At 47.6% G+C, this 17,164-nt stretch overlaps 1 protein-coding gene across 1 annotated transcript in view; it reads right to left on the bottom strand.

The window, feature by feature from the left end:
• IRS1 (insulin receptor substrate 1) overlaps positions 1–16,895 on the bottom strand; it is a 62,861-nt gene extending 45,966 nt beyond the window's left edge. Inside the window, exon 1 of the mRNA XM_068544323.1 lies at positions 12,622–16,895. Coding sequence (XP_068400424.1) covers positions 12,643–16,374 — 3,732 coding nt within the window. The 5' untranslated portion in view covers positions 16,375–16,895 and the 3' untranslated portion in view covers positions 12,622–12,642. The remainder of the gene's footprint in view (positions 1–12,621) is intronic.
• Positions 16,896–17,164: the final 269 nt, after the last annotated feature.

Genomic DNA, 17,164 nt, shown 5'->3' with positions numbered 1-17,164 from the left:
GAAAGGATGACAAATGTTTTGCTATATGTAAAATTGCTTGGATGCTAATTGTTAGCGTAATACTTAAAATTTCAAGCAATGTTTAAGAAGAATTGTTATAATAGCTGAATAGCTAGTTTAGAACATACATTCTACTCCTTTGGTCATCAAACTAGCCCAGCCTTAATCAAGAGCTGAAACAGGGGAAAAGTCTCGTATCTTGGCAATTAGGGTCAACTGCTGAGACCAAGATAACTTTTTAGCAGAGTAGTAAGAAGTACCACACTTGCAAAATGGACTTGTTTAAATTTAATTCCTTTTCCCAGACCTTACCTGTATTTTAGTAGAAGGGCTAATTAGCAACAATATACTCGAGAGGAAGAAAAAGAACGAGCATAGGGACAAATTAGAAGGCTACTCTATGAATCAAATACTTAACAACTGGCCTCTTTTTAAAAATAGAGGTAACTATGATACAATAATTATTTTTCAAATACTTTTCTCATTGCTTTTGATATCTTAAACCTCAGTGAAAATGCTATGCTCTGACCTAGATCAGTAGGCTACAATTAACATCAGAAGAACTCTATTAGCAGAATAAAAGTTGATGAACTACTGTTGGAAGCAAAGAAATAAATCTTGTCAAAACAAAGCAAAGTTTCCGTCAATCTTTAAAAGAATGGTTTGGGGGAACAGAGGAAGTTTCCAAGGATTTCAGACACAGCAATGAGGCAGCTGTAATTAATTTTCCCCAAGTTTTCATATCCGGTCATATCAGATTGCAAAGACTCCTGTAATTTTGCTTGACTATTTTTTTAAATATATTGTTAAATCTGAATATGATTTTTAAAATATTTGGCAAATGAAATGGCTTGAGGTACTCAAAATATATCCACAGTATTGTTTTTGTTTGGGATTTTTCTAAAGCCGTCTTCTCCTTCGTTCAACAACTCTCTCCAGAACTGTTTGTTGATATACAAATTTTTAAGTCGGCAAGCATTTTGTGTGCGCCTCCACAGATACTGGAGTCATGAAACAATTAGTGACACTACTCTCAAACAGCTTACAATTTTTAGTAGGAAGGAGTAGCATTAAACCAGTAATTAGAGCCAGGACAGGGGTTTCCAGCATCTCTCAGGAAGGGGTAAGCTTTCTAAAAGAAAGGAAAGAGACTGGGTGCTAGGTACACTGGAACCCAGCAAATCGAATACTCTAAATGTTTTCTTTGATCATTTAAATGTATTGATTTTACATTGCAAATGCAATTTTACAGATGGTGAAATCCATTCTGAACTCATCAGAGCTAAGAACTCTTTATTTATGTCCCTAAATACCTCCTGCCACTATTTTTTAAAATAATATTCCCCAAGCCAAAAAAAAGCCTGAAGTTTCTTTATCTCATGAGTAACCATAAATCATCTCAGTTGGGGTGGTGAGGAAGCCATAGAATGGGGTTCTATTCTTAGAGAAGAGACATTCATTTAAAATCCACCAAAAAGTAGCTAATGAATTAGATCGAATTGGGTGGCATGGGTTTTTGTTTTTGTTTTTGTTTTTGTTTTCTCACACACACACACACACACACACACACTGTATTTTATTTTTACAAGAGATAAATTAACTGACACCAAGCATTGTAAATGGATGACCACAACAAAAGCAACAATGATTGCAATTACCAAACACGAAACACACTCACACTATGTCATAATATTAACATTCAGTCCAGTATGTGGCATGGGTTTTTGTTGAGGACTTCATCCTGCAAAGATGCTTTCCAAGAGGCCAGGTGGTTGGAAAGCAGGCTCTGAAGGGACAATAACATTCCTCCAGCGAGTTTCAAGCTGGAGGCTAAAAGCACCAATCATTCATTTTTCCGTCTTGAGATACATTCCTCACCCGGTTCAAAGGCCCAAGAAACAACAAGCCGGCACACTTTCTGAAGGTCGTCCCTTGCAGGGACTCGCGAGGGACCAAGGCTCAGGCTGCAAGATACTTTTAAAGACCTAGTTTTAGGAATAGAACCCTTTTTACTGGACTGTAGTTTCCATATCCTAACCCTCTGGCCCACCTCCCCACTTCCCCCCACACACACACACACATGCGCACACACACACGCAGTGAAGTTTAGGCAAAAGGGAAAGTTTTAACTATAATCCCAATGATGTCCAGGGTACCCTACTAGTGGAGGTAAAATATTTTCAGAAATTAAGTCATTACCCATTCTTTAAAAAAGAATGTAATATTTACATTCCTTAATCTAACCAGAGGGATGGGATCAACTTTGAAAGAAAATTATTGTTTAGCTGTGGTTTAAAGCAGGCACTGGAATTGGGAAAGGGGGCAAAAACAGCAGTCAAGGGAGGAGTTGACCGGGGTAGGTAGGAGTTGCCAAGACTAGGCTATAAATACCCTCACTCAGCCAGCCCCTCAAAACACTTTAGGGATCTCCCTCCCCTCCCTCTACCATGACATACTTTATACAGTGGCCCCATTTTGCTTTGTTCCGTAACCTCAGGAACATTTAAGACATTGGGGATTCTGGTAAAAGAAAAAAGTAAATACGGCCTGGTAGAAGATCTGGGGCAAAGAGTTAAAAGTCCTGCTTTGGCTTTGAGTGGGATGTTGCCAACCCTTTGGGTTTGCTTTCCAATAATTAGCAACTCTGCATTACCCAGATCTGGGCTTGTGCTCAGGTGGGAAAACCTCTTTCAACCCATTTAAAAGTCTTTTGACTCCATTTCAGTCATTGCTCCCCATCTCTCCCCACTCAAGTTTAAGTTCTCATCCGGTCTAGCTTCCTGTGTCCATGGGAAAAGGGCAGTCCTGGTGAAGAGGCAGAGGGAGGATGGTTCAAGATGCCTCATGTCCTCGGGCTCTGGGTGCCTTTCCAGGACAACATTTCATTTCCAGTCCTGTGTGAGCCGCCTGAGGACTGTTAGAAAGTATAATTCTCTACTCTAGGAAAATAGCATGAATATTTGCACCAACCACCAATGGCATTAAGAATATAGACAACAGCCTCTGGTACTAGAAGCTCCAAGCAGTCACTTTTTATGTTTTTCTCAGAGGTGAACTTCTAGCTCTCAGTCATCCAGCAAGAGGCATTAATTCATTTGAACTCTCAAAACTATGAGACCCTAGTGTCCAGAAAGTCTTCACAAAGATCCTTAACCTTTATACTTAATCCTACTACACTATATTAAGAACTAGCTATTCATTCAGTCTTGGGGTGGGGGGCTAAGGGGGTTGGGTGCCGAATGCTTGAGTAATACCATGAAAATTTGAAAATTTAGACACCTTCCCCTTCTCCATCAATCAGCACAAACACCTCAAAGTTAGAAAAGGTGACCATTTCTTAACTAATGCTTTTCCTCCTTTGTGGGTTATGTACTTCTTTTAACCTGAGTATTCAAAAGAGGCATGGAAAATAAAGAGTACTTTTCTCTTTCCCTTTAACAAAAACAAAGCAGTGAGTCTATTGTAAGAGGTATATCGTCTGCTGTGATCCTTTCGTGCAGAAATGTGGGGTCTGAGTGTGCTCTTCCATGGAAGACTCTGAGCTGCTGGGCATTTACCCAACTTTCTGTTACTAAGCTTCAAATTTTATGAGCAGCTCAGCTCTGGAAAGATAAACAAAAAACGAGCATTGGTGGTGGCCTCTGAGAAGAGAAGCTGGGGAACTGGAGTGGGAGGAAGGCTTCATTTTCACGCTATACCTTTAAAAAAATGTTTAAACCACTTGAAACTTACAGCACATGCATGCGTTGCCTATACCAAAATATTAAAGAAAAAAATAGTGTGAATAGATACAGCAAACTATCATAAAACTTGGTGGTCTTTAAAAAAATGCTTTTTAATGTTTCTGGAAGAAACTACCATAAGCTTAAAAACAAGTATGACTGCACACCATCAAAACAAATACAGAGAGAGAGAGAGAGAGAGAGAAAGCTTAAAAAAGAGAAATGACAAAATCTCAAAGAAGATTATACTTCCCGCCAGAAGCAAGCACAGGAACCAGAGGTCAGAGGCTTAGAGGTTTTCACTACTAAAAATAAAAACCACCTACCCAAAGGGGGAGAAAAAGTCCTTGAATAATAATGCTTCTAAGACCAAAAGAAAAGATTTTACAATTTCTTTTGCAGCCCTCATCTTCACCCCATGTTTCCTAACACTGACCAACCCGTGACAAGTACTCACAAAACTCCTGCACATTTAACACCTGGACCCCTCTCCTGGCTGCTTCACTTAGACCAAAGATATCTTTTTCTTGCTTCTTGTAAATATTATGTTTGCTAGCAGAATGGCCGAAAATGCACCATTCTCCCAAAGGAGAGTTTCAACAGCCTTATAAACTATTTAAGTATGCTTGTGTTATGGTGAGGCGGGAAGCCATGGTTAGATGGCTGCAAAACTTTAAGACACATGGGCACTTTAGCCCTGTAAGTATAGGAAAAATGCAGATTTTCATGGACTGCACCTTCTGAATCTCAATTTTTTCCCCCAAGTAAGCTGTGCCATAAGAAACTTGGTAATTACTTGGATGAATCCTCCTCGCTCCCATTTTTGTCCCCGTTTCCATGTCTTCATCCCCATCCTCTTAACAAAATACGCGCTATTTGGAATACCACAGGTGCCCAGTGGTGTTTATTGAGGCAAAGTGGGGGAGGGGAATCATAGTTTAGGGCCTGTCTGGCCAAAGGCAGATCAGTTATTTTGGGGTTGGGAGGTGGGTGGCCTCCATTATTGTAATGGAGATGGAAAGTTCTTCTGATTATTCCCACAATCCCTAAAATTCAAGGCTAAGTATGATTATGTTTCATATCCCATAGAGCCCTTTTAATAATCTTTAAAAGAACAGGGAAATCATCATTGGAGAATATTGAATAGTAGTTAAATACATAGTAATTACTGAATATTTCAGAGACCTTCAACTGCTCTATTTTTAGCAAATGTCTTTTTTTTTTAAATTTTGCCTGTCTCATTTAGATCATAACCTTCCTAAAAGAATCACGACTTTCTGTGTAAAATATAACTTGTTTGCCACACTAGATATATATGAAGGAAAACAACAACAACCAAAAGAATGCCTCTTTGATCATTTCAACAAACATAACACAACTATCAATTTCTCAAGATTAACTGATACTGTTCAGTACCATGACCTAAAAATGTCAGGGAGGATCAGAGAACTCACATCAAAGTACTTTTTGGTCAACAGAAAAAAAAGGGGGGAGGGAAGCTTATCAACGTCTTTTTTCTTTACTACAACTTGGGTTATACTGGCATCTTCTTCAGCCCGACCAATTAGCAACCAGTGTATATGGGTTTGGCTCCAACAGGGTCAGGGGTGATGATGGACAGTGTGACACAGGCTGGAAAACAGCAACAACAAAAAACAGGGAATGGCACAAAGGAAGACAATGAAGGCAACACAGCTTAATAAAATATTCAAGGTAGGGTAATAAAACCACAAAAATCTCCTCTCTGCTTGAAGATAAATACAATTAAAATTATAGTCTGACCCACGTATTTAATTCCACCGCTATCATTCATGAAAATGCAGACAGGGGGTTGAAAAAGAAAAGCAGCCTTTTCAACATAAACACATCATTTGTAAAAGCTCTGTTATTCAAAGATCACTGACTCGTTGAAGAAGCACAAATAACATTTATCCAACCAAATCTGTTTTAACAAATAGATTATGGCAGAGCCTGCAGCAAGATTATTAAAATGGAAAACTTTCCTCTTCCCATAGATGACAGTACCTTATATTTATCTGATCTATCTTCCGCCTATCCCCATAAATTAAGAATGGGAGAAAATACTACCATTTCTAAACTGGAAGATAAGAATAGAACCAAAAAGATGATATTTACTAGTCTATCATTTTAAAAAGCTTTACAACAACTTTTTTTGGCAACATTTCACAATAGTTTGAAATGAGTATACAATTATACCATACCAACATCAAAATTTAATTCTGTTAAGTTAAAATTCAATGTGATTACAACTTCTGAGCCTGTTTCAATAACATTTTTAAAAGAACTTTTAAAGTTTGCCATATAGCTATGGACTCACAAGGTAATGAAATAATAAGTCAATTACATAATTATAAATGTGGTAGAGTATCTATTATTTTAAACGCAAGAAAAGTATTAGGGGACTTCCCTGGTGGCGCAGTGGTTAAGAATCCACCTGCCAATGCAGGGGAAACGGGTTCGATCCCTAGTCCGGGAAGATCCCACATGCCGCGGAGCGGCTAAGCCTGTGCGCCACAACTACTGAGCCTGAGCTCTAGAGCCCATGAGCCACAACTAGTGAAGTCCGCGTGCCTAGAGCCCGTGCTCCGCAACAAGAGAAGCCACTGCAATGAGAAGCCCGCGCACCGCAACGAAGAGTAGCCCCCGCTCATCACAACTAGAGAAAGCCCATGCACAGCAAGGAAGACCCAACGCAGCCAAAAAAAAAAAAAAGTATTAGTATGAAAAAAAGTTACAGAATCTTTAGTGTGAAACTGACTTCAAACTAATCCACAAGAAGCTATTTTCCTTGAATACAATTTCCAGTAACTCCGTAACATGAGGAAATAATTGAGGAAATGGTTTTCTTTAAAACAAAGCAAAACAAAACCTTAAAATTGTGAAATGTTCCATTATACTAAAACTACCAACCCACCAAAATAAAAGGAACCATTCATATACTATACAGCTAAGAAATATATATGATTACAGCAGGAGGATTGGAAAAGCATTAGGTCAAAGAAGTTTTGATTGAAAGAGTCAATAAACTATTCTAATGATTTATGAAATCCACATGGAGGTGCCCAAAGGGTAGGAACCTCTGAATACATTGGCAACTGGACAGTCAGGATTACACTGGGTCAGCAAAGCACTGTACAGCTCAAATGACCAATCAAAAATCCTGAAGCACAAAGTCGGACAACACTGATTTCTGCCAGCAAGAACTTTTTCACACATCTAACAGAGAAAAATAAAACTAAACAAAAAACTGTGCACAAATTCCTATAGTTCCCAATTGCCCTCTCAGATTTCCTCTCCATTCACTCAAGTGGATACCTCACTGAAGGATTCTGATGGAACAAATGAGAAACATTGTCCATAAACAGACCACCAGCGCAAGAAGAGGTGATTTCCAACATAATAAACAGAGTAATGTCATAGACATGGATTGGTTAAAGCCTGACCTATACTGTCAGGTGGGGAGGGATGCTTCCAACAGGTGACCTTAGGGAGGAGGGAGAGGAACCGAATCCAGTCTAGAGAAGGTTTAGACTGGTGTAGTCAGGAAGGTTTGTCTTAAGGTCTGTTAAAACCTGAAAATGCCCCCTCCAAACAAGAAAGGTTAAAAATCAGTCCTGAATCAAACCATAAAGAGTGATCCAGAAGTTAGAACAGGACAGAACAGTATATTCTAATGCACTTCATTACAACCCCATCAATAGCTTCTTCAGAAAGAATCCTCATGACAACTGACCCATTAAAGAATATCAGTCATTTTCTCCAAAATGACTCTACGTTTAGAGCTGCAAAGGAAGTTAGAATAATTTAGAACAAAATTCTCCAGTTACTGATGAGGAAATATGTACAGAGAAATTAAGTGACTTTCTCAAGGTCGCTCAGCTTAGTGAAGGGCACAGGCTGTGCTACAACCCAAGATCTCTGGCTCCCAGAAGCTGTTTTTTCCATTGTATCATTCAAGATAGCATTAAACTACTTTCCGGGAATTCTGATAAACAAGCAAACAAAAAAAAAAAAAAAAGGAGGGGGGAGGGAAGTATGCCCTTTTGGATTCCAAGTCTCTTACTTGTAAGACAATCTTGGAGATAGTGTGTTTATCTGGGAGGCAATCAGATAAATGACTCTAATATGTGAAATTTTTTATGGATTTATTTTTAACACACAAAGCTACCCAAACAATGGCAGAAATTAAGAAGATTGTTAGATGATCAAGGTTTTCTGGAACAGCAGAGAAGCTCACTCCCACCGGCTCAGAAGCAGTATTGGGGCATAGAATTACTCAGGGGCATAGAATTACTTCCTTACATTTTCACCTGTGATGTTTCAATCAACACCTAAGGAAAAATGCTGCCTTTGGGGCTTATGATTCAGTGATTGCAACAGGGATTGCTGGCTGGTGAGAAATGCTTATTTGAGAGGGATGGGGAGAAGAAAATACTTCCATGGTATTTCTCTTTGTTATTTCCCCTCTTTATTGTACAAAAGACAAATCTGAACAAATTTCCGATCTCATTTGGTACTACACTTCACACAATTTTGGTTATGTGAGGAAGCACAACACAAATCTAGCAAGCTTTCAAAATCAGTTCGCCCAGCCTGCCCTGATGAGCTGCCACTAGGGCTGTCACTGGTCAAAAGACAAATCTGTTTCTGAGAAGCAAGCAGCATTACCTCCAAGCTCAGTAAGGAGCCCTACCCAAGCCCTTGTAACGAATTTCTAGATTCTCACGATTTGCAAGCAAGCTACATCAGACGTTTTCATTTCTCAGTGAGCTCCCATGGGCCGAGGATGGTCAGTTTTTGTTGATTTTATCTAGCTTGGTGCTTTGCAAACTGCAAGCACTCAGTAAAGGGTTGACCCTAACGTAATTTCAAGCCAAATGTGTTTTCCGAATGATCCCCACACGGTGCCAGCCACAGCACTTGTACTTCCTACTCCGTTTTTTTCTCTCCTCCCTCCCAGTAGTAAGAGAAGTAAATGTAAAAATCTTGAGCCAACCCAATCAATCCTACAACCACGTGCTGTAGAGCTCCCTCCTGCTTGCAGATTTCAAGACAGGAAGGTGAAGGAACAGGAACGTGGCGTAGTAGTAAACCGTAGTAAAGAGAGGAGGGAAACAAAATGGGGCACGTCACATGGTCACGGCCTGGATTTTTCTCAATTAAATATAAGAGGAAGCGTGTGTTTCCGGCCTCTGTCAGTGGGCTGGTTGGACTTTCTCATTCTTAGGATTCTGGTCTAGATGGACAAGAATAAGGCCGAGTGCATAACATCCTCTGGGAGGGGGGTGGAGGGGGAGTGTACTTGGCTCAGTTCTGTGGGCTCCAGAGGGAAGGGGTGGAGGGAGAAGGGTGGGCGACGGATGCCCGGCCCGCCGCCACCCCCAGACTCCGGACCAAGGCCCCCTATCAACCCTCGCCCGAGGCCCCTCCCCACCCCTGCTGCGGCTCGGCCTACGCTCGCGCTGATTGGCTCCGGCGGGGCCAATCAGAGCCCGGCTGCCCCGCCCGCTCAGGGCCAGACTCTGTACTGCCCTGCAGGGGCCGCGGCTCGCCCGCCACCGCCGTCAGCCACCGCCGCCACCTCACACCACGCGCCGGGGAAGGGACCCGGCCGCCCCCGCGCCCCCAGGCGATCGGAGGAGGGCCGGGCTGGAGTCTTCTTAGGGTGGCCTCAGCCTCGCTGCAGATCCCCCGACCCCAGGCCAAAGCGGGCTTGCAGGAGGCAGGGGGAGCCAAGCCCCAAATAAATAGGGAGGAATGCAGGAAGCAGAGGTGACCGAGGAAACGGGAAAGTGCCAGAGCCCAGAGGGTGTGCGCCAGACAAAAAGGCCACACAGCGAGGGGACAGGAGGGAGGGAGAGAGAAGGAGAGATGGGAGGTAGTCGTGGAGGTAGGCATCCTGGAAATCACAACTAGGAAATGCAGTGAAAGGAAGAAAAATGGCCCATTTTGTTTTTCAAGGGGATGTAACAAAATGACCAAAAAAAAAAAGGAACCTTAAAGCAATGGCTGGAGTCTGTGTCTTTGCCAAAGCCTGTTCTATCTGCCCAGCTGCAGTTACAAAACTAACACACAAATTTGCGGTAAATGCTGGTTGAAGATAGCTGGGCTGCCATGCCTTTTCTGCCCTCTCTTTTGGACTCTCAATGTACTCTCTGCGGAGAGTAGGCCACAAGTACTGCGCAATTATGAAATGGAGCCAAAAAGAAAAAAAAAAGACAATGGCAGGAACATGAAATAAGAGGTGGGAAACAAGGGGCATAGGAGAGGGGGATAAAACAATCCGGCAGGTCAGAACCCAGAGGAGACACGGACGGACAAGAGAGAGAAGAGAAACAGAAAAGGTGGTCAGACAGAAGGTGAATCAAGGGCAACCAGCAGTCCTGGGGCACCTGCACTAAATGCCTCAGAAATGTTCCAGTGAAAAATATTCAACAAGCAGAGCTGTTTAAAATGAGGGCTTAGGAGAAAGAGCACACATCTCTGAGCCCCTCATTCCTTTCCTATTTCAGGTTTTACCTGAGAAACAGGAAAGACAGGCAAAGATAGCAATTGCTGAGGAAGTTAGGAAAACAAGGTTTTCACAAACTAACACACTCATTCCCAGGCAAAGTGGTTTGCCACAGACAGGTTTGATTTCTTTTTGTTTCAGGTGATAGTTGCCTATCGTATCACATCTTTAAACTCAACAGGGCAAAGGCAGACAAGCAGAATTCAGGATGTAAATGTGCCAAGTAGCATTTGGTACCTCACTTAAAACACACACATACACACACACACCCTCAACTCTCTCCATTTACATCTTACAAATACACATTTTAGAATTTTTATTGCATGGTGCTATCAAAGCATGGTCTATTGCTACTCCAGGATTATTAAGGATATGCTTATATGGTTGTTCCAGAATATTATATTTTCCCTCAGAAAGCTAAGAATAGAAGATTGTTTTGTTTTGGTTGGTTCGTTTTTAGTGGATCCTCCATATGAGGAGGATTTTATTTTAAAGCCCTTTTGAAAAACAAAAACTTTATTTGGTCATCAATTTCCTTCAGAACAAAATAGTATTTATTCTACTCTCTTGAAAAACAAAACCTGTTCAAATTAAGAAAACAGGTGAGGAAAACTTATTGTTTGTTAGCCTCATCTTTCATCTCCTTTAAAAGCAAAATCTTAGTTCTGCTGGGTTTTTTTCCCTTCAAATTCTCATTCTTTTATAAATGAAACACTTTGCAACACAAACAGTTAAAGTGTTAGAGAGATTCACATTTCCAAAAACATCATTTGAAATAACCAAAATTTTTACTGTTGAGGTACACAATTAAATCTCTCTTCTAGAGAACGAATCATGAAAATAAATCTTGAATACTAATCAAATAAATGCTTTGTGTAATATATCAGCTAAAATCTTAGTTTGAATGTCTGTATACCTGTACCTTGTTCTACGAAACAGAAAATGATATGGGTCAAATATTAGAAACTGTTAGAATCAAGGAGACTGTGACCACATAATAAAAAAATACCTATCAATAGGAACCCAATACACACATGAATTTCTTATGAATGGACACACATTAGGAAGAAAAATGCTTTTAAAAGCTCATTCGGTGAAGCATATATAAAAAGACTATCACAAGATTATCAGTTTGTCAGAATAAAGTGTTTCCAAATGCTGGAAATTTCTACATTGCCAACTCATCTCATTATTTGCAAACTATACTCCTCTCCTCCTCCCACAATCATGACCCGCAGAAAACAGTCTCAACAGAACCAAGGGCAGGCTAATTTCCTATTACAAATGTTTTTCGTTTTCAGTACAGCCTTAGCCGCAGACCACCTGAAGCCAACTTTCAACAGTCACTGAGGCATCTACTCTAGAACTTAAAAGGCAAACAATAAATATCCTACAAACGAAGAGTACAAGGGTTAGCCCTTACATTCAGTGCAGATGAAAACCAAACTCTTCCATTTCCCTGACTTAATATTCCTTCTCTTCAGTGTAAAAATGTTAGGTAATTTTACAGAAGATGTACAGTAGCCCCAATATGCTCTGTGTGGTGTCTCTGTGCGGGCCTTTGCAAGAAAAGACAATTGTAAGGCACACAAGCTGAGATGAATTTTCGTAACTCTTAACTCAGTAATGGGTCCCAGACGGACGCAGCCTTAACTGTACAAAAGCAGCCACGCCTGTGAGGTTGTGGGTCGGTGTGTGAGTAATATTTCATAAATCTTCATGCAGGAACAAAAACAAATGTCACCAATAATTACGTTCTAAAGAGAGTCATAGACAGGTATTTCTTTAAATATGTAAGCCTAAGCAAGCTCTTACTTCTGAATCTTTTTAGGGCAACAGGAATAAAAATTGATGCTTCCCACTGCTATTTATGTTGCCTTGGTATTGTGAAATCACAGAACCAAAGTACACAGAACAACTTGATAAAATCACCCTTAAGAGCTCTGAGAAATTACCTTTACATGAAGGGCTTAGCCCCTGTATTAATAAATATTTTTATAGAACTGTCCCTTCCAGAGACTGACCTAATTGTATAGTCAAAAGAAAACTTCGATAAAGAGATCAAGGTTCTTATGTATGAACTTCACAAACCTCAGAACTGGTATTGTAGGATATATGTCTTGGAAAAACCAAAGTACTTCACTTGGGAACCTCAAAGGAAAAAGCCCTCCTGTGGCTGCTCCTACAGATTTATCGGGCCATCAGCCAGGTGTCATCTCCTGTGCCCTGACCCCTCCCTCCTAGGAGTGCACTCCCTAAAGAAGCCGTGGGGAGGAGAGGGAAGAAGGGGCGGGGGCAGGGGAACCGAATTCGAGCACAAGGTTAAAAGTAATTTTGTCTTCTGACTTTTGTCACCATGAAACGCACCTGCTGTGATGTCCAGTTGAGCTACTGGAGGTCCTCTGGCGGCTTCTGGAAACTGATGCTGGCATAGGCGCTTAAATCCTCGCTGGAGCGGCTGGTGGAGCCGCTCTCGCTGCGTCCCAGAGACTGATGAGGGGGCGGGGGAGGAGGAGGCTGCGGCTGAGCGGGGCGCTCTTGAGGGCTCTGTTTGAAGTCCTTGACCAAATCCAGGTCTATGTAGTTAAGCCCATTCTCCAAACCCCCCGCGGCCCCGCACACTTGGGCCAGCTCCTTGGGGGCTCCCCCGAGCTCCCCAGGCCGCAGCCACACGTTCTCAAAGGAAGCAGAGCTGTGGCGTTTCACATCCTCCGTGCTGCTGCTGCCACCACCGCCGCCCCCGGCTGCAGCTCCCCCTCCGAAGGGCACCGTGTTTCCTGCCCGGGTGGCACTGGGCGTCGAGGAGAAGGTCTCGGAGCTGTGCCGCCTCCTGCACCCTTGCGGGTCGGCACGGATCACTTTGGCACTCTGGTTGCGGTTGGGACTGAGGTTCACCCGCGTGAAGGCACTCGGGCCCCCTGGTCCCTGCGGGCCCCCCAGCAGGGAAGAGCGGGCCGCCAGCTCCTCTGCTCCTTGAGGCGCAGCGGGGGAAGCAGAGGCCGTCGAGGATGAGGAGGGCGTGGCCGCGGCGGCCCCAGGCAGGCTGGCCTCCTCCACGACGACGCCGGTCCGCATGTCCGCATAGCTGATGGGGGCGACCGGCGAGGTGTCCACGTAGCTCTGCCGGGGACAGCCCATCTGCATGGTCATGTAGTCACCCCGGCTGCTGGGCACTGCCCTGGTGGGCCTGCACACGCTAGCAGCTCCAGGGGGCGCCGGGCCCATGCTGCCCGGCTGGACCCCAGCGCTCTCCCGCCAGGCGGCCCTCCGGCCCGGCCCCAGGTCCATGTTCATGTACTCTTCCGCGCCCGTCTCCTCCTCTCTGGGAGCCGGCTGGAGCTGGGATGGACACCGGACAGAAGGCGAGCTGTGGGACGCCCCCGGGCCTGATAAGTAGCCCGGGTGATCGCTCCCAAATTCAATATTCACATACTCCCCTGGGCTCTTGGGCTCCGGAGGGGGCAGCAGGGGCGGCGGCGGCTGCGGCTGCGGCTGCTCTCGGGCCCGAGGTAAGGTGCTGGCCTTGGGATCCCCCAGGGACAGCCTCGTGGGCCGAGCCAGGCGGCTGTTGGTCTGGGCAGCTGTGTCCACCTTTCGAGGCAGATGGGGCTGCAGGACCTGATGGTGGAGATGCGGCAGGCCGGGCTCAGGCCTAGCCGCGCAGTATCCCCCGCCCAGGCTGTCGCTGCTGGTGGACGAGGAGGAATCTTCCACGGCCGCAGCATAGAGGAGTCGACCCGAGCTGGAGGAAAGGCGGAGGTGCTGGTGCCGGGCGCCCTCCTCCAGCTCCCCCGGACGCTGGGTGTGCTTAAAGGACCTTGGCAATGAGTAGTAGGAGAGGACTGGCTTGTGCTGGGGGTCCTCAGGGCCATAGTAGCAGTCGGAAGGGCTGCTGGTGTTGGAGTCCCCCACTGGCGACATGTTCATGTAGTCACCCGTACAAGACAACAGCTTGCCGCTACTGCTCTCCACAGGGAGTTTGGGGTGTGGCAGGGCGTGAGAGTGGTGGCCCCCTACCCCATTCGTCCAGAGCTTGCCATAGCTGCTCCCAGAAGGGGCGGCACCGCTGCTGCCGCCGCTGCTGGGCCCACCTCCAATGTCAGGAGAGCAGCTGCCGCTTGGGGACATCATCATGTAGCCATTGGGGTCCACTCTCTGGGGATGGCGTCTGATGGGGTTGATGATCTGCTGAGGGGCAGACACGCTCTTCGGGCTCATGGGCATGTAGTCCCCACTGCCCTTTCGGCTCCCGGGCACTGGGGCCACCCCTGGGGACATGGGCATGTAGCCGTCATCGGTGTGGAGGTTGGAGGTGTCTGGGCGGTGGTGGCCCACACGCCGCTCCAAGGGGTGCACTTCCAGACCCTCCTCTGGGTAGGAGTGGGTGGGCACGAAGGCGGAGTGCCGGTAGCTGGGCACTCGGCCTCCACTGCCACCTCCTGGTGGGTAGGCAGGCATCATCTCGGTATACTCCTCAATGGAGGCCACAGAGGACTGGGATGAGGTCTTCTGGTGGGAAATGGTAGGCGACGTGCCAGCAGAGTGAGTCCGCTTTCGGAACCGATTATCCAGATCTGCAGCATTGGCTGCTTCATCCCCTGTCAGGGCTGGGCTCGTGCCCAAGCCAGCTGCCGGTATGTAGCGGTGACCGTTGCCACTCCGAGGCAAAATGTAGTGACCATTGGGGGCCGTGAGGGCGGAGGCCCCCTTGCCTCCCATGCAGATGTAGTTGCTCAGCTCCTCCTCGCCGCGGGCCGGCGGGGTGTGGCCCAGGGAATCCGGGGTGACGCTGCGGAAGGAACTTCGGAAATCGCAGGGACTGGAGCCGTACTCATCAGAGGAGATGAAACCGCCATCACTGGGGGAACCGGACACGGAAGCACTAGACCGCCGCGGGAAGAGACAGTCCGAGGTGGAGCCGTGGCCACTGGTGCTACTGGACGACAGACTGACCGGGCTGGTGGCGGAAGGCGAGCAGCGAGAAGAAGGCATGGGGATGGAGCGGCTGTGGTTGAGAGGCGGGTGCAGCCGGGAACTGCCTCGATGCCGGTGGGCATGGGTCCTGTTGGTGCTGGGACTCACAGGACTGCCGTCCACAGAGGCAGGGCGAGACATGGTGCCTTCGCCATCACTAGAGGCACGGACCCGGAAGGAGCCCTGCTTCCCGCCCACCAAGCTGGCCGGGGAGGTGGCAGTGATGCTCTCTGTGCGCGAGCGGCGGGTCAGCCCCACCTGGCTGGGCGGAGGGTTGTTGAGGTGGTGCCTGCGCAGGGGGACGCTGATGGGGTTGGAGCAGTTGGAGGAGGACTGGCTCTTGCTTCGAGGCCGGAACTCATCGCTCATGGCCCGCATGGCCTCCAGGATTGTCTCGTGCATGTTCTGGGCCACCACAGAGTCATCCACCTGCATCCAGAACTCCCCGGGTCCCGTCACTGCGGAACGGCCCACTTCGATGAAGAAGAAGTTCTCTGAGTGGCCACAGCGCCTGATGTTCATCAGCTGCAGCACCACCGCGGCAGCCTCCGAGTTCAGCTTCACGAAGCTGATGGTCTTGCTGGTTAGGCAGAGGCGGTAGATGCCAATCAGGTTCTTTGTCTGACCCAGGCCCTTGGGTTTCAGGATCACCTGCCAGACTTCCTTGAAGGCGGGTCCTGGGGGCACGTCCCCGTAGCTCAAGTCCTCCCCAGCCTCGCCAAGCCCGGAGCTGCCACTGCAGCTGCCCCCGCCGCCTCCCGCCCCGGGGGCCGCGGCCCCGTCGTGGTGGCCCTTGGCACGGTTGTGCAGCTGCAGGAGGGCCTGGTACCAGCTGTCCTGCTCGGCCTCGCTGTCCGCCGCGATGGCAAAGTGCTCGTCCCGGGTATAGAGGGCCACCAGGTGCTTGTTCTTGGAGTCGGCCCGCTTGTTGATGTTGAAGCAGCTCTCGAGGGGGATCGAGCGTTTGGGGGCGCTCGACTTGTGCCGCCACTTCTTCTCGTTCTCGTAGTACTCGAGGCGCGCCGGGCCCCCAGCCTCGCTGGCCGCCCGCAGCACGAAGAATCGCTTGTGCATGCTCTTGGGCTTGCGCAGGTAGCCCACCTTGCGCACGTCGGAGAAGCCGTCCGTCTCGGGAGGGCTCGCCATGCTGCCGCCGCCGCCACCGCGCGGAGGGAGGCGCCGAAAAACAACCGGGCGGGGGGCGGAGGCTCCTCGCCGCGGCCCCGCACATGCAAACAGGGCTGGAGGCGGCAGAAACCCTGACTCCGAAATCCACGCCGCCCTCCGCGCCGGGGAGGGGCAGTAGAGGAGGACGCAGCAGCTGCGCCAAGGAGATAGCCCCGACCGGAGTTTACTGGCGTTTCATGCCCTGCGGGGAGGTTGCGCGTCCGGCGCGAGTGCAGCCCGGATACCCCGAGAGCCAAGTCTCCTCTCAGCCGCCGCGGCCGGGAAGAAGCATCTCTCGCCGCCGGGGCCAGAGTGCGGCGCAGGCAGGCGGCGACCGGGGGTCCTGGCGTTGCCCCTCCAGACGCGCGCGCCTTCCCTCCTGAGTTCCCCTCTGGAAGTAACGATTCCCGAGGCAAATTAAATATCCTTGGGCAGGGGGAGGCGAGCTGCCAAGTCCCAACGTTGCACGGGGTTCTCCCTCCTCCTCCTCCTTCGCCTCTTCCTCCGCCTCCTCCCACCCCCACCCCCCCAACCGTCCCCGCCGCCACCAGCCGCCCAAATACCAGCTCAATCGCAGAGACCGCGGCGCTGCGGCCGTTGCTGCTGCTGCTGCCGCCGCCCGCGGACGCGTCCTCTGCAGCCCCCGTTCGGGCCCATCTCGCCAGGCGGAGAAAGTGGCTTTTCCACGCGAAACGCTACTAGGCAGCCTGGGGAGCTGGGGACGCGCCAGAGGGACAGGCTCATCCCTGCCCCTCGCTCCAGTCGGCAG

Source organism: Eschrichtius robustus, chromosome 5, assembly GCF_028021215.1.
Source record: "Eschrichtius robustus isolate mEscRob2 chromosome 5, mEscRob2.pri, whole genome shotgun sequence".
Taxonomy (NCBI): domain Eukaryota; kingdom Metazoa; phylum Chordata; class Mammalia; order Artiodactyla; family Eschrichtiidae; genus Eschrichtius; species Eschrichtius robustus.
Note: the sequence above shows the minus strand (reverse complement) of the source record. Positions and strands in the feature narration are given on the sequence as shown.